This window comes from Nanorana parkeri, unplaced genomic scaffold (genome assembly GCF_000935625.1).
Source record: "Nanorana parkeri isolate BGI_ZX_2015 unplaced genomic scaffold, ASM93562v1 scaffold64, whole genome shotgun sequence".
NCBI classification, from domain to species: domain Eukaryota; kingdom Metazoa; phylum Chordata; class Amphibia; order Anura; family Dicroglossidae; genus Nanorana; species Nanorana parkeri.
In genome coordinates, this window is record NW_017306332.1 from 1583433 (window position 1) to 1605736 (window position 22304).

At 39.8% G+C, this 22304-nt stretch overlaps 1 protein-coding gene across 2 annotated transcripts in view; it reads right to left on the minus strand.

Annotated features, from left to right (window-relative positions):
* Window positions 1–22304, minus strand: part of TMEM196 (transmembrane protein 196) — a 27322-nt gene that overhangs the window by 3357 nt on the left and 1661 nt on the right. For both annotated transcript variants that reach the window (XM_018576333.1, XM_018576332.1), the window contains exons 2-3: window positions 7586–7642; window positions 3622–3864 (exon numbers count right to left, since the gene is read on the minus strand). In XM_018576333.1, coding sequence (XP_018431835.1) covers window positions 3622–3864; window positions 7586–7642 — 300 coding nt within the window. The remainder of the gene's footprint in view (window positions 1–3621; window positions 3865–7585; window positions 7643–22304) is intronic.

Here is a 22304-nt window from a genome sequence, read left to right on the forward strand (position 1 = left end):
ACCCAGAAGAATTTCTGAGAACCATGTAACCCAAATAGACTTAGACAAATAGACAGAAAATCACTAGCAGTCCTTTAGTATCAAGTAGAACATTTGTCATCCCTAAACCCAAGGTGCAGAATCTACACAGATAAGGGATAATTGTGAACATTAAGCATTCTGTGTGCAAATCATTCAAGTTAAACTCCAGGCAAGCCGCTAAATATGAAATAAACGATTCCTAATTCCCCTCCTTATAGGGACGATGCAGTCAATTCATAAATCATACCATGTACTAAATGTAAATGTACAAATGTATCCTTCAATAAATATTAGGTAGAAAATACCAAAAAACCTCACACATATTAAACATTTAGAAAAAGTCTTCTTTTTAGAAAGAAACATTTTAGATGTCATAGACATCTTAAACATAATAATTATTAAAGGATACATATGGACATCAAATTTAATATATGGCATGATTTATGTGTTGATTGGATTGTCTCCACAAGTAGGGGAATTAGCAATAGTTTATTTGATATCGAATGGAAGTTGAAATCAAGTAAACTTTATATAGGTGATACTTCCCTACCCCTCCCTTTTTTTTATACATGTTTAAAGTGGCTAAATATACAGATGAAATACATACAGTATATAGGAACTATTGACAAACAAGCAAATAATTGGTATTTCTTTCATAGATCTACTACACAGCATTCTCCCATCTGGCAGGAGACCTGATTTTTTTTCTGCCGCAGTTGAGTAACACTAGGAGGGTTATTTACTTACCTGCCGAAGGCAGCCGAGTGAATAACCAAGCCGAAGTGAACAGAGCCGAACAACGTTAGGCTATGTACTTCAACTCAGTACGGCTAATTTCAGCCGTACATGCTAAAATTAGCCGTACATTGGCTGCCTTCGGTCAGCCGAACATTCTCTGCATGTTCGGCTGAGCCGAAGTGCAGAAGGAGTTCGACTCAGTCAATTTAACATCTGGATTAGCTGAGCCGAAGCTCTGGCAGCTCACTAGCTACCGTTCACCCCTATTCTCATGGGGGTCAAACGGCAGTGAGCGAATAGCTAAATGCCCCGAGCCTGAATGCCTCTGAGGTAGCGAGCAGAATAGAAATAAACGTTGATAAATGAAAACATTTTTTTTACAAATTATTTAAATAAATGTACAAAAAATGGAAACATTTAAAAAAGTGAACAAAATAATAAAAAACATTTAAAGAAGCAAAAACAGCGTGGGGCCCCCCTCCCAAACCATACAGGTATTGTAGGAAAGCTAGGAGGGGCCCTATTTAAAAAAAAAAAAAGTGTGGGGTTCCCCTCCCCCCAAAAAAAACCCCACACCCAAAAATGAGGAAAAAAGAGATGTGGGGTCCCTCCTGAAATTCCCAACCAGATCCTTGATCCGAGCACAGGCCTGGCAGGGCAGGAAAATGGGGAGGAAAGCGAGCAGCCCTTCCCCCCTCCCTGCCATACCAGGCCACATGCCCTTGCACCTGTAGGGTGCTTTTCCATGGTCGCCCCTGGTAAAGCACCTTTTCCCCATGTCAATGAGGACAAGGGTCTCTTCCGCACAAGCCCTGGGGCACTGGCTGTGGAGGTCTGTGGGCAGGGGGCACCCAGGTGCTCCGCCCCCCTCCTCCTTGTGAATAAGTAAGTAGTACTTGTATTCCTACCCATTCACTAAAGGGATAAATACATTGTAAATAAAAAGACCAGACTTTTAAAACAATCCTTTATTTGAAGAAAAAAAAAAGGATGTTGTCTTTAATTAAAAAAATAAACCCCAAAAAATGGATTCACCGATGTAATCCTTAGGTCAATCACGAGGTCCAGCGTTGTTCATGACGACGACGACTCACCGAAATAAAAAATAAAACAAAATAAATAGAAATAATAAAGAAAAAAAATTACGCTCGCCACCCGTCCTCTCGCAACGAACTCCCGCCACAGAATGGCATTCTGATAGATGTCGGCAAAATAAACATATGGGCGGTGCTAGTGGTGACATCACAGCTAGCTCCATCCAACTGTTTACATGTAATGACAGCCTAGTGTCCTCGAGTACGCTGAGCTGTCATTGAAAGATAACAACTGGGCGGAGACAGTCGTGGCATTATAGCTGGCTTTGTCCCAGCTGTTGTCTTTTGCAGGAAGGACGGTCAGCTTCAGCCGACCTTCTCCCCCGCTTCGGGTGTCACTACGGCTTAGCCGAGCCAAAGCATATGCGTTCGGGTCGGCTGAGTCGCTCGGCTGCCTTTGGCTGCTGTACGGGCTATTATGAATAGCCCATACAGCAGCCCTTCGGTTCGGCTGAACCGAAGGGCTCAGGCGGCCGAAGCGAGCCGAAAAGATCAGCCGAAGCTACGGCTGGATCCTTCGGCTCTTTTGTGAATAACCCTTTAGGTATCTTCCCCTCCCCACAACTGTGATTGGGCAGTGAATGGAAAAGCGGCAGACTGATGAGCTCATCTGTCACTCTGCTCTTGCTCCCTGTTAGCACATGAGCACCGCAGTACAACAGAGTTTACATTTAAAAATGCAATAATGATGTAGTGATGATGCTGCATTAGAGCTGCATTAATTTGTGTCTTTTATATCTGCCTGGGGTTCACCTCTACCACTTAAATGCTAAAAGATTTATCAAGCCCCTCTTCATTACAAGAGGTGAGGCTTTTTCTTGATACCATATTTAGGCTGTAGTCTGTATTTAGACATCATGTTGTTCTAGGAATATTTGAATGATTACACCCTTTTGTTCAAGGCCTACCCTTGTGTCATATGATTATTTTAATAGTAATTAATGATAGAATGTGATATTGGAGAAACATTCTATCTGGTTAATATGCAAAACTCCTTTTAAAGCACAGACCAGTAAACAAGAAAAAGAAAGAATGAATTTATGTTTCCTGAGCTATATAGAGCCTTCCAACTATGGCTCTATATAGCTTTAGTGCTGACCACTTTAACACCACCGCCCTAGGCACTGGCCTCTGGGTGCCATTATGGTAACAGCAGCCCTGTTTATAAATAATGTATTCAGTGTTTTATGTATTTAACTCAATATTGCCAAACAGCATATTTTTTGGCCCCACCCTTAAGGACTCATGCGGCACAGGCACACAAAAAATTAAATTGTGGGTGTATTTCTGTCTGTTTCCAATAACCAACTGTGGCGTACAGCTGCCCGTAGTAGTGAATAGGTGTAGGAGGCTGTACAGGGGTTTATACCACACTACTTGCATATGCCCATGCATGCCTAACGCTGTATGTTCTTGGACATGGTCTAGCTGCATCCAGGGTTGTATGCCCATATCATGTGCATGTTTTTTTTTAATTAAATTTGCTTATTTATTTACCAAGCAAACAATTGGTAGAGTGTATTACTGATTTTATTATTCAAGCCCACCAGGCTGATGTGTAAAAGCAAGAGAAAATAAAACTATAGAGTTGTCTGCAGCAACCAATCAAATTCCAGCTCTCACTTTCCTCTGTAGAGTAGAAAGTAATAATGAGCACTCAGCTATTGATTACCCTCTAACTTTTCACTTGCCCCATACTTAGTACAATAAGTGCCAATTGTCAGAGGCTTGTGTAGCCCAGCTACGTAAGAACCTATTATTTAATTACCTTTTCTGTCATTTCATGGGAGTGATGAAGTGAATGTTCTCTTTCTAGAAACATCCTCCTTTGCTCATAACTGGCCAAGCGACAAGTAAGCCAAGTGGAGATGGTGCATCCGCTGATACCTATACATGCCAGGGACAAGGAGGCAAGGTGCAGGGAGGACCTCTTGGACAGAGCCCTTAGGAATTGAATGTTCAGGATACCTCCGATGAGTCCGCAGATGCAGCAGGCAGAAAAAAGAATCATCTAGAAAACAATATATATAATAACACATCAGTGCATTGCTGTAAGTAGAAAATTGCAGACTCATTGGAGTTAATTTAATAAAGGCAAATATGCTGTTCAGTTTGCAAGGGAATGTTCACTTTACAGGGCTGGGGGGGCGTGGGTTCCCCTTAGATTAGTGAATGAGGTGAAGCTCTGCTGACTTTCATCATCCAATCATGTACCGGGAAAAAAAATCTTTTTTTTTTGTTCTTTTTCCTGCACATGATTAGGTATTCTTTGCAAAGTAAATTTTCACCACATTCTCTAATCTAAGGGAAATTTCCACTGCATAGTGGAAATTCCCTTGCAAAGTAAACAGCCTGTTTGTGTTTACTAAATGAACCCCATTGATTCATTATTCTTTCTAAGAACATATAAAGGTCAGTGATAATACAATTTAACTCTGGTCTAAGTAAAAATATTGCACACAATTGAAGAGCTGCTAATAGCAAAACATAACCCTGATAGCTATTTTCTTTGCACTTGTTGAACAGATATTTTTAGCTTGGTGAATAACACCCTTAGAAATTATGAGGGGAATTAAGAAAGGGAAAATCATCAGTTCTGTGGTGAAAATGTTGGTGTGTTTTCTGTGCATCAAATTAAAAATGCTATAAGATAGTTCTATGTGATGTTGCATCAGCCACACAAAATCATGTTAAAAGTGCTATGCAACAGTTTCTATAAAATAAGGAAACACTTGTGTCAATGTTCCAGTTTAAATACTGTTCTAAAATATACACCATTAACAGAGTGGTGTAAATATGTAAATATTGTAATGAGGAGGGGTGACAGCATGGCAACGGGTTATGGAGAGGGGGATGTGTATGGACGGCCAGAAAGGTGCAGCAATGCAGGAAGGAGAGCAAAAAGAAAAAATATAGGATGATCCCAGAAGAAAATTACCCCAGATATGGGCACAAATCTGGCACATCACCATGTGACAAATAAATGACATGACTTGACCACTTTTATTAATTGGCACATTTATTTCAGCATGCATCGACCTTTGTTATACCCCTCCTTATGTGTCTGTACCTACTCCCTCTATTACATCATGATGAATAAAAGAAAAGCTTACACCTAGGTGTCTATTCACGAAGCTGCCGAAGGATCTAGCCGTAGCTTTGGCCGATCCTTCGGCTAGCTTCGGCCCCAGGAGACCCCTTTGGTTCACTAGAACCGAAGGGGTGCTGTACGGGCTATTCACTATAGCCTGCACAGCTCCCGAACGTGGCTGAGCAGCTCAGTAGAGCCGAACGCATAGGCATGGGCTTGGCTGAGCCGCGCTGAAAGCTGATAGCTTGCTTCTGACAGCTGGGCGGAGCCAACCGTGATCTTACGGCTGGCTCCGGCCACTTGCAGAGAGATCAGGATCCCTGGTTACCTGCTAACCAGGGACACTGATCTCCAAACAGCAAACGCTCCCTGGCTCTCCGAGGGTCTCCTGCTCCCGGCCGCAAAGGAGAGAAACACTGCTGTTTCTTTTTTTTCTTTATTCTGACACAATCGTTTTCCACACAATCGTTTTCTATTTACTTTTTTTTAAACTTTTTAAACTATTTTTCTGTTCTGCTCGGTTCAGGTTCGGGACAGAGCAGAACAGCTGAGCCGAATGCCGCTCAGCGGCATTCGTCTATTCAATCACTGCATCTATAAGAATAGGCCGAACATCAGTGAGTAGCCTGCCGGAGGTTCGGCTCAGCCGATCCAACATCCAACATCCAACAACGTCGAACTCCTTCTTCACTTTGGGTCAGCCGAACATGCTGAGCATGTTCGGCCGACCCGAAGCCATGCGAAGCAAGCCGATGTACGGCTGATTTCAGCCGATATATGGCTTAAATCAGCCGTACAAGCCTGAAGTGAATAGCCAAACAGTGAATTCGGCTCACTTCACTTGGGGTCGGTTGTTCACTCGGCTGCCCTCGGCAGCTTAGTGAATAGACCCGCTAGTAAAGAATTGAGCAAGGTAATATTACATCATGGGAGGCTCATGTGACATGCCGAGGAGCAGGAGTAGTCACTCACAGGAACAAAAATTTTAATTTATGTTTTTAAAAAGAGACATAAATACACTAGAAAAATTAAAAATCTTTCAGAAAAAGTGTAATGTTTTTCTAAATGTATAACATGGTTATATTATGTGTCGAGAGATCTAAACTGTGCAACAGTCCAACATTTTAATTATTTTTGGATAGAGCAGGGGATGTTTAGAGCCTCTGTCAGTTTTTTGTCATCTGTCTCCCTAAATAAATGAGCCATTTTCAGCAAGTATTGAGGAATCCGTGTTAGGTCACATTCGCACATGCTTTGTAGGCCGGTAACAGTCCTTGTGGCAATAATGAGCAGATTCTGGCAGAGGCCACAGCTGTCCAGAACCACCTGTGAACCTAGCCACAGGAATCTGCTGCTGGCCCTAAAAAGCTTCTGTAAATGGAACCTAAGCCTCCTCCGGTGTTAGAGGTGCAGCTTGAGATTGGGAATATTATAGTTTATGGCCAGAATTTATACAGCAAAAATAATCTTCTGCTAATTACTAATCTATGGATTTGTGCAGTAAAAAAGGGATAACAAAATATACATAACTTCTTGCCAAAGGTCCTCCGGCCTGTTGCACAATGCCATGAGTCCTTCCTCTTCCAGCAGCTGTGGGCAGTCTTTACTGCTGCACTGCAGTGGGGCTCATGTAATGGCATCTGAGCCCCATTCAATGCTCAGAGGAAGTGGGTTGAATGACACTGGCCATCATTCACCCTGAAAGACTGGCAATATCTAATGGCAAAATGGTATTACTGTCAAAGGCAGCTCTGGCCTGAAAGTGAGTAAGCAAAAGCTGATTTTTTATTTTTACTCTTACTGGGCTATGTATTTAGATTTTTTCAGCTGGAGTTCTGCTTTAGTCAGGGGTGTCAGTTTTATAGCTTTAGAATTTCTTAAACCTTAATAAAAGGAGATGGACATCCAGGTCAGAGCTGGAAAGGAGATACTGGGGGCTCTTCTAAGGCTCTTGTCCATCAAATACTGTCCATTGTTATAACCTCTACCACCTGTAGCCTGAAGATACTGCCCACTGTCATACCTGTACTGTAGATACGACACACCATCATATCCTCTAGCAGCCCTGTCCTGTATATACTGCCCACTATCACACCCTCTAGCATTCCTGCCCTACAGATACGGCCCACTGTCATACCCTCAAACAGTCTTGTCCTGTAGAAAATACCCAGTGTCACACTGTCAGCCGCTCCTCTTTTGCACATAAACTTTAATTTTTCCTTCACAACAAGATTGTGTTTATGATTCTTATTGACACTTGTTTGTATTAAATACTTCTTCAGCATTCCTTGTAACATCCCCAACCTTTCCTCTTCTGGAACAGACACACATTTGCTAGGATTTATTAAAGTGCAGGAATTTTATTTTATTCGTTAAAAACATCCAATTTATTAGTGTGTTTCAGTACAGCAAGTTTAATTGAGTTTAGGATGTAAGGGGTGGATGAAATTATTATTTTTTGGATGAAATTATGAAAGTTATGAAAGTTTTGGATGAAATTATTATTTTATGCCACGCAATTCTACCTCTGACAGGTGGATTAATACCCTGTAATTCTGCACAGATATTGCAAGCATCATTTAAAAATTAACTACAGTTTAATTCACTTATTATAACCATGCTTTCAAACAGAGGCACTTACTATGAGGCCAGATTTCTTTTTTGCACAGAAGATACCGCACACTCCACATATAAGGAACTGCAAAAGAAAAGATAAATGTGAACCATAAACTACTAAATCATCCTTTATTTGCTGAGCAGAGTGAATCCTGGACAAATGGAGCGTAATTTAGAAGAAGGGTGATTGAATCTTTACTAGCACATGAGGAATTTTACCGCAAATGTACTCACATAATGGAAAATGTCCATGTAAATTATGAAAGTACTCTATAAGAAAACACTGTAGCTTTTATGTTGTCACCTATTTACAGGATACACAGTATGCTACACACATTTAATGATACAGAAGTTTTATTTGTCCCTAAAACATTAAAAACATTTCAATTTGCATGTGTTAAGAAGATATTTTAGGGGGCAATGCCAGCCATATTTATTGCTCTGTCTTGCATGGAGGGAAATAGTGTTTGAACCCACCCAGGTCTGTGTGGCTGTATGGGAGATCTTCCTGAACTCCTGGAACAGCTGTAATATACTTACCTCTGCTTTTGAGCTGAGCTACCAATGGACTCCTTTTAGGATTATACAGAGTATACATTTATTTCTGTATATTTCTGAGCTCACTCTATAACAGCCTGGCTGGTGGTGGGAAGACAGCAGTAAAGGCTCAGTAAGGGATTAAAGCCTAATTTATCCTACAGACCATGATTCACCCATATGTAACACCCATACTTAGGAACAGGGTTACAATTCGGACCCCCACCCTCACACCTTCCCCTTTCTTACTATATTGTGGGGTGCTTCTCCCAACAGAATCTTTGCCTGCACAGCTGCATTATTATTCATAGATTCATTCACAGGACCTTTAAATTAAAAGACCTGCAGAGAGACAGTTAGTTATCAATGGAACACAAATGTGCTGATGTCATTGCACTTTTAGTCCATTGGTAACGTCCTCCAGCCCTGTAACCAAAAATCTGCACTTCGGTAAGGACAGGAGCTGGAGGAAGAGTCTGCAGGAGCCCAAGCATTGCACTGATAACGGTGGCAATCTGCCTCTTGCCTTTTTTGCAAAAATGAAAAAATAATTAAGATTTTGTTTTTAATCAGTGTGAGTTTGTTTATTTATTTTTTGCAAAAGTGACTGTAGCCCCAATCACCTTTGGTGAGTTGGCTACTAGAAATGTAGTGATTGCCAGAGCTTTAGTCAGTCTGGCTAAATATCTGGTTAATTCCAGGTGTTCTGGCACTGATTGTAGCTTCCTGAGTGGAGTATGACTCTGCTGCAGTGTGGGACAGACAATGAGGCGCACTGTGAGTGTGTGTGCAGTTCACCAGCCAATCACTGGGGCTCTTACTGTTGTGCCAATCTCTATTCAACTGTGCTGCAAATGGATCTACACTGAATTACTAAAAGGAAATGGTGAGTCTTGAGTCTGTGGCTTTTCTACCCTGGATGTCTAGGCCCCTATACCCTCTCTCCCGGTGTAGATATGTTAATAAAGTTCTTCTGGAAAGGATATCAGCTCTATTGGTCACTAGAAGAGGGCGGTTAATGCTAATGGGGCAGCTGGTTACCAAAATCCTTAGACAGGTTAGTGATGACCCAAATTAGTCTGGCGGCTCCTTTAGGGGTGAGCGCTACATGACATTAGTCTTTAAACCCTACCACATTCCACCCAAAATGATTAAATCTGATTTCAGTGAAGATGCTCTTTAAATACAAATGTTAATATCACATTTAGACACTTTCTCTGTTTTTTATTTTTCTATAGAGTATGGATAGATTAGAATCCCTGTCAAATTTGAATTGCTGTCTTGTTAGGAAGATTCACCAACTCCTAGTGACAATTGTCAATGGAACTTTAAGTGAGGGATATCTAAACTTTTTATTGTCCGCAAACCAGCAATATAGGGGGAACCTTCCAAAAGAAACAAGAGGACATTTGTTAGGCCCCTTTCACACAGCAATTCCGATCAGGTCCACCTGTCAGTTTTTCAGTCGGATCTGATCGAAAGCCCAATGTTAGCCTATTGGCAGCCGGATCTAAACAGACGTGTGTCCGTTTACATCCAATTACCCCCAACTCCAGCCAAGTCTGGAATCGGGGGAAACCAGATGTAAACGGACACATGTCTGTGTTTACATCTGGTTCCCCATAGACAAACATGGGTTACAACGCTGACATCTGTTTATGATCAGCAGGGGATCCCTGCTGTTCAGAACTGAGGGAACCCATGCAAAAGTGGCCTTGCATTCCTAAGTGTAACAATGACTGCTGAAATCACTCTAGTCAACTGTGATAGGTGAACAGTCATGCCATCAATATGGCATCATTGCAGAGCTATCACTTCTCTAAAATATATATTTAAAAGAGTGACATCATTGCAATTGCAGTAGAAGTTATAGTTTAATGTTGTGGTATCTTCTTTGAATAAGATAATATTACTATTTATCAAATGTTAAAAAAAAAATTCAGGACATTCATATCATTTGTGCAGTAAAACCATGTTACATGAATAAACTATGCATACAATTCCATTGTGAATGTGCCTTTTCATAAGTGCAGGGAAGTGGTAATCTGTAAATTACCCTCAGCATTTTGATCTCTTTCCTCTAGGGTTGCAGAAACAGGAGACAGATAGCTTGAGTACTTCATGCCTGTCATGATCTCAGCCTCTTTCCTCTTCAGAAGCTTTTTTCTGATCAGTTGTGTGCAGAGGATCGCTTCCCAGTCTCTCCCATGCTGCATACACCCTCTCCCATACACCTTCATATTACCTTCATCTTCAGTATAGGGAAGATTCCAGCCTCTACTCACTAACTGCTCCCCACCTTGGGCTGGCTGTTTCTCAAGTGTCAGTCAAGCAGCTCCACTGGAGGCTGACTATAAACCATCGCCTCCAAAAATAAGCCTGCTGGATCATAAATATTAATTCACTATTTACATCTGCTACACATAACCAGACAAACATTGGATGGCTTTTTGACTGGACATTGGTGCCAGATATTTTTGGCAACTCTAGTGCTGTGAAACAATCATGTCTTCTTTGAGCTTCATCCCTTTCTGCATTTAGAGACCAAGTCCTGGACTGTTAAAAAATGGTGATCTATGGTCACAGTGGCGTAACCAGAGTTCTGGGCGCCCGGGGCAGAATTTTTTTTCGCCCCCCCAACATATGAATTTACATATTAGATAAATAAATAATCACCGAGCCATAAAAGGAAGCAGCTAGTGAAGTAAAATGTCCTATCTGCACAGTTCTTCTGGTTCAGTGACTTGGAAAATCCGGATGCCAGGCTATTTGCATTTTGTAGGAGAGATCAGCAATGGTAGCCTATACACATTTTTCAATACAGTAGGTTACTTTATAGTGACTTTAACTGTTACACTTGTATACTCCCTATGGACCACTGCCATTTTTACATTTCTGCTATGGACCTTTTTATTCAGCAATAATTCTGTCATTACTTAAGATAACAAAGTAACACAATATCTTTTTTTAGGACAAACAAGGCTTAGTTTGAATAATATTGTTTATGTGCAAACTTTTTCATTCATTTAATATACAAATATTGTAACAAAGCTAAAAAAGCATTATTTTTGTACTTTCATCAGCGTTACTTTAAAAAAAAAATAGTGTTACTGTATTATTGTATTATTTGTATATTGTAATACAAATTATAAAGTTTATTAAAATGTTATTAATCTGTAATTACACAAAAAATAAGATTCTGGTACAAAGCTTTGCAAAGTTATTTACAAATGAATTAAAGACCATTTCTCAATTATGTACTTTGTTCAATGCAACAGTAAAACAAGCAATGATTAAAAGGTAAGGGTGAATAAGGGGTTAATTAGAAACCCATTTTATTAATTTTTTAAAACACCTTTTTTTGCTTGTTGGCTTGTTTAACTGACATCATATCATTACTTTGTCTTTCTATATCCTGCATCTGAACAGTATTTTTAAACACTGTATCAGAAGGTCTGTTTTTTGACAGCAGCAGCTATAACAGCTACTGTATTTACACAGCAACTTCTGGCTGTCATTTTGACAGCCAGGAATTGCCGATAAATGGATGTGAGTGGCAGCATATGCTACAAGTACTACACGCTTTTATTTAACATGTATAGCATGCCCAATGTTCACCACTATTTAAATATTACATGGCTTGGTATGAAACATTGCTTTCTTAAAGGAGAACTATGAGGTGAGTGCTTTTCACTCAGCTCATAGTTCTAGCTGACCTGTGACAATGAGACTGTCACAGGTCGGCTCAGTAGATCAGGAGGTGAGCAAACACATACCGGCATTCGCTCACCTCTCGATCCTGTCAAGGCTCTCTGCCGTGACAGGGGAGGGGCTGGATTCCGCCCTTCCCGCTCCGATCCGCCAGCGCTGACTGGCGGAACGGACGGGGAGGGGGTGGGTACAGCTGGCTCTGCCTCTAGATAGGCAGAGCCAGCTGTCAGTCACGCAGCTGGGCGGATCCCGGCACAATTGTCGGGATCCGCTTCATCTGCGGCGTCTCAGTATACCGCAAGCTACAGCTCGCGGTATACTGAGCCTAGGGTGATGGGAGGACGCTAGTTTGGTCCTCCCATTACCCTAAGGAGAACTATGGGGAAAAGCCTTAACCCCATAGTTCTCCTTTAATGTACATCTAAAGCCAAAACTTTCTTCACTTTTGGATAGAGTAGGTTATGGTTAAACACATCAGTTTTTTTTGCCAACTGGGGGATTTCCCTTAACTTCCTACAACAGCAAGTGAGAGGAAATCTCTAAAAAGTGGGGGAAATGCCTTCTGAGACAGCTGTAACCAATAAAGGTGTAAATGTGTACCAATTGAAAGATTATATTGCCGTTGTAGAGGCAATACAACATTTTAAATATTTCCTCACTTCTCAATAGTAACAGTAACAGCCTGCACAAACGGAGAAGGTGAATCCCCCTAGCAGGGACACAGGCAACAATTCACACTTGCAGGGGTTCTAACATCTTACTACTCTTTCCAAAATGTAAAACAAAATGCATTTAGATACACTTTGATCAGCAATCAGATCCTAGCCTTGTTGCATACGGTACAACAGTTTTATAGTTTGCCCTTTGCAATAAGTTTGTTCTTTTCTAAAGCATTCAAACCACTGATGGGATCTGCTTTATGAATATTTAATATATGCGACATTACTTCCATTCCACAGGTTTATTGTGCGTTTATATATCATCCATTAATTTTGTTCTGTCTTATGCATGCCAGTTGACTATAAATATCGTTGACTATTTTTATATGCTTCAAGAGCTGCACTTTATCCAATCTATGGATCTGTTGAATAATGGATTTTTATACGTACATACACTACATACACTATGCCTATTTGGATCATTTTAGTGTAATCAGTTTCCTGTATCATTTCTTTCTGTTTCATTTGTGCCTTCACCTTTACCTAAATGCTGGTCCAAAAGAAAGTTCTGTTAACCCACAGCAAAGAAAGCTTTAAAATAACCTATTAATAAAAGACAATATAATATAACTAAAGGAAACATGTTCTAAGAAAAATGTTTGGACTGTCATTTCTAACGTCCTTTTGCCATGCTGATCCAATAGCACATTGTGTGAAACACTGGCCTGGAAAAAAGTAGATCATGAAAGTCAGAACTGCTGATCTTCCTACGAGCTCTTGAACAGTCAGTGGTGTCACAAGGCAGATGACACCATCAGGAGGGTTGACAACAAAATGAAAATGGATATGGACCGAGAGCTCGACTGCTGCACGAGAGAGGAGGGGACCCGGCAACATACCTTATCCCGCCGGATAAATGTCCCCTCCTCTCTTTGCTGTCATCCATCACCAAGATGGCCACCAGCATTGAAGTGCACGTGACGTCATTACGTGCGTAATGACGTCATGTGTAACGTTATTGATGTATCATGGCAGCTAGCATTCCTTGTCTGTTATGCTAAATCAATGGCTTATGCAGTATTGACTGCCTCTTCACTGATGATTATAAAATGCAACAGTTGCAATGAAACAAAAGGCTATTTTTTTTACAAATTGCTGGAAGGGCAGGTAGGCTTTTATTAAAGAAGATATTTGTACGTCTCTTTTGCTCTTCTTTGCAGCCTGCCATATTTTTATAGTTGTACACTGAGCCATGCATGCAGTTCACCATTCCCAACAGTCAGTTGGGAACCTACTCACCTACCTACTCACACCCTGATTACAGGCTTATGTGGTTAAGCTGATAATCCTTCATTAGAGAACATACAGTACAAAAATGTAAAATAACAGGGTTTACAAGTTTCGCCTGGAGCCGGCTTTATTCATAGCCATGACTATGCAAGATCCTGCAAGTTCCAGGTAGCTCTGTCTCCTATTTCTTCAAGTGCAAACAAGGAAAAAATGATCCACCTGGCTATGCAGTGTGGCAGAAGTGTGTGAATCTCAGGACTGTCTGAGCAGATTACTAAAGCTGGCTATACACATCAAATTTTGTTCAATTCCTGCTGAATCATCCAACATTCAATCTTTTGTCAAAGGAGTTGGGTGGAAAAGTGTCGTCTGAACAGGTATTCTGACAGCTGCTGGCAGTGGCAGGGGAGATTTCTCCATCCATTCTCTTTAGCTAGGGGAATCAAGTGATTTTTATCATTCAGACCCAATGAAGGTTTATGGCCTTCTTAATGTACAGGATAAGATGTGATGGAAAAGGTAGTAAACAGTTATATCTCTGCTCAATACCGCCACTGCTTGCTGCTCTCAGGGTTATAATATTACCTTTGGTTTGTGAACAATTATGAGAGTAATTGTAAGAGGAGCAACATAACAGCTACCGCTCATATTTGTATTGCATAGTACAAATAATGTCATTACATCTCAGCAACCTTTTATCTTTTTTCAATTCTATTTAGGTAATACATCAACTGGTCACTTTCTTTGGGGCTTGAGATTGGTCCCTAAAGAACACACATTGATCTACTTTATCTTAAGGATGATCAATATACAGTATATTATCTGTCTACCTGTCTGTAATCCCTGTAGGGAAAACATGACCGATACAAATATAAGGATCACCTCCAATTGCATACTATATCATGGGATATGTCTTTGTTGTCCCAAACAATCAAATTTCAGACATCAATTTTCCAGTGTAGGGTAGAAGTAAAAGAAAGAATTGTATTAATCATCAGTTATTATAGACACACTCAAACTTTCCTTTAGGACACTATAAATACATTGAGCTCCAAATTTCCATAGTCACCTAAACATGTATTTATAGGCTCAAGTGTAAAGTCTGTGACCACCAAGAATTTTCAAAAGGCTTTAAGGCTATTAAGTAAAGATACCCAAACAGATTATTGTTGCAGAACAACTCTGAGCAGAGAATTAACTACAAAGGAAAAGGCATCATTTGAATGCAATTTTGAGTGACAATGGCCTCATCCCACCTACCCTGACCCAAAAATAAGGTGGGGTAAGATGGGTGGGATTTATTGTTAGAATCTGGAAGCTCCCTTTATAATAAAAGAGTGACCAGATATCAACTCCTTCCAAGAGGAATATGTACAGGGATTATAATACAGTAGTATTATCATTATTGAAATGAAAATAAACCACACGGCGCTCAATAAAGTGTTCCTTCACATCAACTAAACAGGAGGGGGCTGCTGTCCTCAAGGCCACCAGGAAGTATCCTCACAAACCATGCAAAACAAGAAAAGAGGGACAGCGGCCACTCCTAGTGTAAAAACGTTTTTTTTTTATAGTAAATGGAATGCAAATACTCTAACAAGTACCTACTCACATTTCGATGAACAGTAAATGTCACACATAAATCACAAGGCTACCAGAAGGCTGGCGCGTTTCGGGGAGATTCCCCCTTCCTCAGAGCCAAGGGTAATGGTAGTAATAGTATTATATTTTGCTAAATAATTATATTCTTATAATATTATATTCTTTTTTTTGTGTATTCACATGTGTTTTTTAATTAATTGTTGTAATCCTACCTTTCTTGATTTGGAGAGGGATATATTAATGAACTTTTTATGGAGCTGTTTATTTAACCTCTAAAAAAACTACCAACGATTCCCAACCAAGCTTGGATGGGGTGCTGAGGTAGAGCACCTATGATGTTTTTTTAATATATTGCCAAGAACCAATCCTGGACAAATTTGCTTGTCCCTACAAAAAAATATAACAAAATAACACTTTACATGTTAAACAATAATAGATGCCACATCCCACTAATTATAAATGTAACATCGATTAGATTCCACATTTGTTTCATGACACTTTTTTTTAATGGCGTGCAAATATTTTAGGTACATAAATGCTGTGAACAAGGACTAGATAAAATGAATCACTATCAGGTCCCCTGCATGACCCTTAGCCTGACATGCTCAACCTTTTGCCCTTGTCAGATTTTTCATTTCATTAATGATTGTCATCCCCACGTCAGATGGGATGTTATTGACCGCATTCTTATTTATTAGGTTGACTTCTAGCATCTTGCTGAGTATCTTGCTTTTTTTAGTATTCTGTCTGCCATTTCTTTCTCGTGTGTTATGGCCAATAGCTACCAGTAAGAAGTTTCACTTACAATTGTGGTAGTTTCTCTTTTTTTAGCTTTATACTGTAGTTATTATACGTGTTCCTTGTTCTGTTTCTTCCTAATGCCAAGATAAGCCATTATATTCATCAATTATATGTTTAACAATGTAAAGTAGTCAGGAGTCCAAACAATTGCCACTGGTCTGTTCTTAGCAATGTGACTATTAGGAAAGTCTTAAAGGTTATCTAGGCCAGTAGCCTGGGTAGTTAAAGGAAATCTTCACTTTTAACTCTATTTTCCATAATTCTGTTCATATACATTCCAGATTCACGTAATATTATAACTGAACCTTTGCCAAGCTGCTAATAACCTTTTCTGACATAGTCCCAGCAAGCTGATTTCAGCAATGGGCAATATTGTTGGCATGTATGTTCTTCTCGCCCGTTCCCCCCATACTGCATTCATACCTTATAGTTTTATCATTGGGTTCACCTGTATATAAAAAAAAGCACTTTTGTTTAATAATGTGGATCTATACTTACAATATAAAGATTGACTATCAAGCACAGTTTAATATGATAAAGCATTGAGTTAACAAAAAAGGTACCTTTACCGTATAATTTGTGATTAGAAACAGCAGAGCACATGTAACAGTGCATAGGCACCGTCCATTCTTCTACAACACAGCAGCCAAGCAGGATTGTGAGAGACATAATCCTACGCACCCCTGCTTCTGATTAGTGGGCTAAATTGATGGTATCATCAGAGAGCAGGATCTAGGAAAGGAAGAGTTGTGATATTTTGCACCCACATTAATAAGGTTGCCACCTTGCAGCCACCCAGTGCTGGATAACAAAGTGGGCCTAGACAAAAGGGCAGATGCAGAATGGTATCTGTAATTGCTGTATCATTCATACTGGCCTTGTCTTATCATGTAGAAAGATACAGTTTCCTTAGGCCTCCTTCACATTGGCACATTACAGTAACACGCAGTAAAATCCACATTATTATTAGGTTATACTCAGATGATCGGGAAGTGAGTGAGCAACGGTATGTGTTCGCTCACTTTCCGATCTATAGAGCTGACGTGTGACAGTTTCATTGCCACACGTCGGCTCTAACTATGAGGATTAGTGAAAATCACTTACCTCATAGTTCTCCTTTAATATACATTTTAAGTCATTCCATATTCAGTTGTACCACCTGCAGAGTCAGTTTGTTAACTATCTCTGTTTTGCTGGGGAATAGGTACATTTACAGTAAACCCTGTAGAAAGATGCAGTTTAAATAGCTGCAGTGTGTCTTATAAAGATGCAGACAAGAGACAATAATGCCAATGTGCAATACAATGGCCTTAAAGTAAAAAAATATATATCTATCTATCTATCTATCTATCTATCTATCTATCTATCTATCTATCTATCTATCTATATATATGTATATATATATAGATAGAAATATAGACACATACACAGTATTGCCTGTTCATCAAGACATATTGTAATTGAATTAGAGGTGGGAGCAATCCAGTGGCTAAAGGCTTGCAGAGTGCATTGCTCAGTAAATTATATAGCAAAGCTCTGGGTCTTTTCAACCTACAAAGCACTAAGACGAGTCCTGCCGTTAATTTTTTCACTTGTTAGCGTTATTATACACATGGCCAGGAAAATGTGACTTCCCAGCTATGTATGTAGGTGTGTAAAGGCAGTGCGCCATATCATTATTACACAGCCCGAAAACTCAAATCAGCACACAATCTAACTCAACTAACTTATGGAAACCTCTCCAGTACAGTTTTGATTTTTATTTTAGAAATATTTGGATATCTGGATAGGCTGAGCTGAAGCTCCGGCAGATAACTAGCTGTCGTTCGCCCCAATTCTCACAGAGGCAGTGAGTGAATAGCCAAAATGCGGCATTCGGCTCGGCTATTCTGCTTGGTACCTCCGTGGTACTGAGCAGAATAGAAAATAAAATAAAAAAAGGTTGAAAAAATATTATTGAAATGTAAATGAATAGTAAAAGTAAAAAAGAAAGATATTTTAACAAAGAAAAAAAATTATAAAAAAAACAATTGGGTGGAACTAGCAGTGACATCTAGCTCCGCCCAACTGTTTCCTATTGGCACGCATATGCTAGAGTCTTCTAGCAGGTCCCGGCCAATGAACAACAACTAGCAGGTCCCGGCCAATAAACCGAAGGGCTCCGGCGGCCGAAGAGAGCTGAAGGATCAGCTGAAGCTACGGCTGGATCCTTCATGGATAACCCTGTAAATGTTATTGAGTTGGGCTTTATATGTTCTTTCAAGAATCACTGTCTGTCTGTGTTGGTAGGGGGTCCAGCTCCTCAGGTCACAATGCAGCTCAGTAAGTGTGCTCTGTGGTACATGTTTCTTCATTGTGCTTAAAGAGACAAATCGCTGATGTTGTCTCAGACATCCTCAGGATTTCCTGAGATCTATAGAAGCCATATTTGAGCAGGACAAAGCTGATTCAGCTCTGCCTTGCTTTTGCCTCCAGCAACATGTCATGGCAAAGTTTGCTTGCTGATAACACCAAGCAATAGATTATCAAAAATAATCTAATATTGCAGAGATGTGTGGAAGCACTGGATCAGGTCCCTCTGGCAACATACATGTTCCTCAGGAGGATTAAATATTTAAAACAATTATATAAATAAAATAAATCAATTAAAATAAAACGATAAAATAAAAATATCCCCCCTCTAATTCCGAGGTCCTTTTTGGGATCAAAAACCTTTGAAAATTACACTGTTCCTCTCCACACAAATCCAAATTGTTCTTATTCTAAAGAGGACCTTTACCCATATCTTTAAAACAACAACAAACACAGCTTTAGAAATGTTTACCAATGACAATCTACAAACTACAAACACATACTTCTAGATAATTGCAGGCTTTATATTCTTTGCATACCTTATTTATGTTTTCTTTCCCAGTCTTCTGGCAGTGGCCATGTTAACTAAGGGCAGATTACTAGCACATCATCTCATGGGAGGAAAGTGCCTTTCCCTAAGATCTCATGAGATTACAGTTGAGATTTCTCAGCAATGCTCCGCTGATCTTACCTTTCCAGGATGCAATGCTTGGGCGCATTACATCATTTGTGCAGGAACTGGACCAGGAAGTAGATGAACTGTATTTGTAAGTAAATGAAAAAGTTTGTTTAACTAATGAATGTATAATGATTATAAATCAGCATGCAGAGCTGCATGCTGCTGTGTTTTTTTAGTAAAAGGGGTAAAGGTCCACTTTAATGACCTCTGCAGGTTTCATTATTTGTATTGGTCGTACTGTAAAACCAAACAGGAAAAAAGAAAATCATTAAATTAAATGGTGAATTTTCACTTTGAACTTTTCCATTCTGCTATATTACAAAAAAAATGCCCTTTGTTGTTTTTATTTTGAGGTTGATTTCCAGGTTTACAATAATGACACAAAGGTTGCTTGAGGAAAATGAAAGACAAATAATGTTTTCCTTTCCACCTACTTACAAGATATAAAATAAAAACATATGATTCCAAAAATTCTTCAAAATTAAAGACTTGTCTGTTTTTCAGCATTAAGGTACTGCCCACAACCTGCCTTCCCTCAGGCAGAAGACTTTATTCTTGAATTCCTCTTCAAAGCAAATCATTCAGTAAAATTATTCCAAACTCTCCCCTTACCTTGTTATAATTATCTCCACTTATCTACCTCTCCAGTTTCCCTCATCAATGAAATATCCCTAAATATTGCTAGCAATGATTGACGATACCCAGTATTGTAGATAATTAAATGCTCTATGGTAGGTACCCTCAGACACAAGTAACAGTGCTGGGTAATAGTGATGAGCTGCTCAGACCCCAAGCAGTGCATGGTGGTGGTGGTGGGGGGGAGGGGGTGGTAGACAGGGCTGGGCATATCTTATGAAGTAGAAGGATTTTACTGGCAGTTGTGGGGAAGTGGTGGCAAAGGCATAATATAAAAGTATAGGCACTGTGGGTGCCTAGCACAGGTAGGAAGTGTGTTTAGAAGAGGGTAATATTTTCTTTTTTTTATATGACATTGCAAAATTGTTTATTTTTTTTAAAGATTCATTTTGCAAATGTTATCCTGTGTCTTTTGTAACTATTTGCTATGCACAAATTTCAGTAAACTCATTTAGCGCAGATCTGAGGAACAGCTGGGTATCTGCAAATTTCTTTTGCCTAATCCACCAATGTATTGCAATTGTTTGTTGAAAACTGACATGGGGTGGTAATAAAATGACACAGGAATAATGTTTTGTTTCTGTTGAATCAGGTCAGAACTAGAACAGAAAATTCAAAGTTTCTGCTACATATTCTCACACACAAGGTGCCCATACGCACAAAAATCATCACCAAAAGTATTTTTTTCCACCTAATTTGCAAGTGGTGAATGTATAGGCTGCTCCCTGATATTCTAACCCAGTTCTTATCCACTTAGATATGATTTAGAGTAGCATTTCTCAACCAGGGTCCCGTGCCTGCCGACTTCTTCAAGGGTGCCTTGAAATTTTGTGATGGTAGGACTCGAGGGTAGGACTCGAGGGATATGAAGAGGGTTCTGATATAAAGGGGGACTCTGGTGTGAAGGGAAGCTTCCAATGTAAAGGGGGAAGCTCCTGATGTGAAAGAAGGGGGCTCTTATATAAAAGGGGGCTCCTAATGTGAATGGAGTCTCCTGATGTGAAGGTGGACTCCGATGCTATTTTGCTGTGTTCCAGAGCTGTTTTTTTTTAGCTTAAAATGGGTGCAGTTCAGTGAATTCCAGTGCGTTTGCATGTGTTTTTATGCGTTTTTGATGCATTTCCTTGCCTTCCAGTGCATAACAGACCAGAGAAAATGAGACAAGCAGTTTTTTTTTTGTCTAGTCCTAAACAGACTGTGCTGTTGTGAGCAGAGCTTAGAAATACCATAGTGATGCATTGCAATGCTTTTTTGGTCCAGGAACAAACTGTTCTGGTCTGGAAATGATCCGGACATTATGTGAACAAGCCCTTAGAGAGGATGTTTTTTTTTGTCACCTGAATGAACTGAAAGTTTGGCTGGGGTGACAAATAGCCAGCTGATGTACTCTTACTAAAATAGCATCATTGTCTTCCCACTTATAGATATGCAGTTTATATCCTCTTTACTCAGCAAGACTCCTTCGGATCTAATCAGAGTGAGCTCCCATAAAACTCATCCGATATGTTTATAGCATTGCAATATTTTATCAATTTGTGGTACTGCGTGTTCTATGACCAGGTAATATATAACAATGGAACCATATTGCATGACATAACAGACCAATAAGCAGACCAAGAAGCAGATGGCTTTCTACATATAAACTGTAACATACTGCACCATCAGTATTTCAAATGTCTGATACTCCTCAGACCTGTCAAGGCATTTAAGTGAAGTTAGAACAGAAGAACATAAATGGAAACTGGGTGGTCTAAAAATATCAGACATTGCTTTTTATAAAATAAAATATACCGTAGGCTTTATATTATTGGAATGTTTAGTACTGTCAGGATAGCAACAACTAAACAGAAAAAAATGCAAGCATTGCTCTGTGAACAAAAAAAACAGAGTACAGCATATTAGATAGATAGATAGATAGATAGATAGATAGATAGATAGATAGATAGATAGATAGATAGATAGATAGATAGATACACATTTCTGCAATATTTTTCAAAATACACTCCTTCCTAACCAATGACAACACCAAGCTACCTATTCATACCTTTTTATCTCTTGTGTTGGCCATTGCAACTCCCTCCTTACTGGCCTAACTATATATAGGCGATCTCCACTGCAGTCTATCATGAATGCGGCTTACAGACTTATCCACCTTACTATCCACTCAACGTCAGCCACCCCTCTCTGCTGATCCCTCCACTGGCTTCCACTTGCTCAACAAATAAGAATGAAAATACAAACACCACAAACCAAACAAAGCGCTCCACATCTCTGCCCCCAGCTACATCACCAACCCCATCTCAAAAATATCACCCAAACCAAGCTCTTCGCTCATCCCAGTACCGCCTGCTCTCCTGCCCCCATCACCTCCTCCGATGCTCGCTACCAGGACTTCTCTAGAGTCTCTCCCATCTTCCGGAACTCCCTAACTCAACCTGCCCAGCTATCTCCTACTATGTTTGCCTTCAAATGATTCC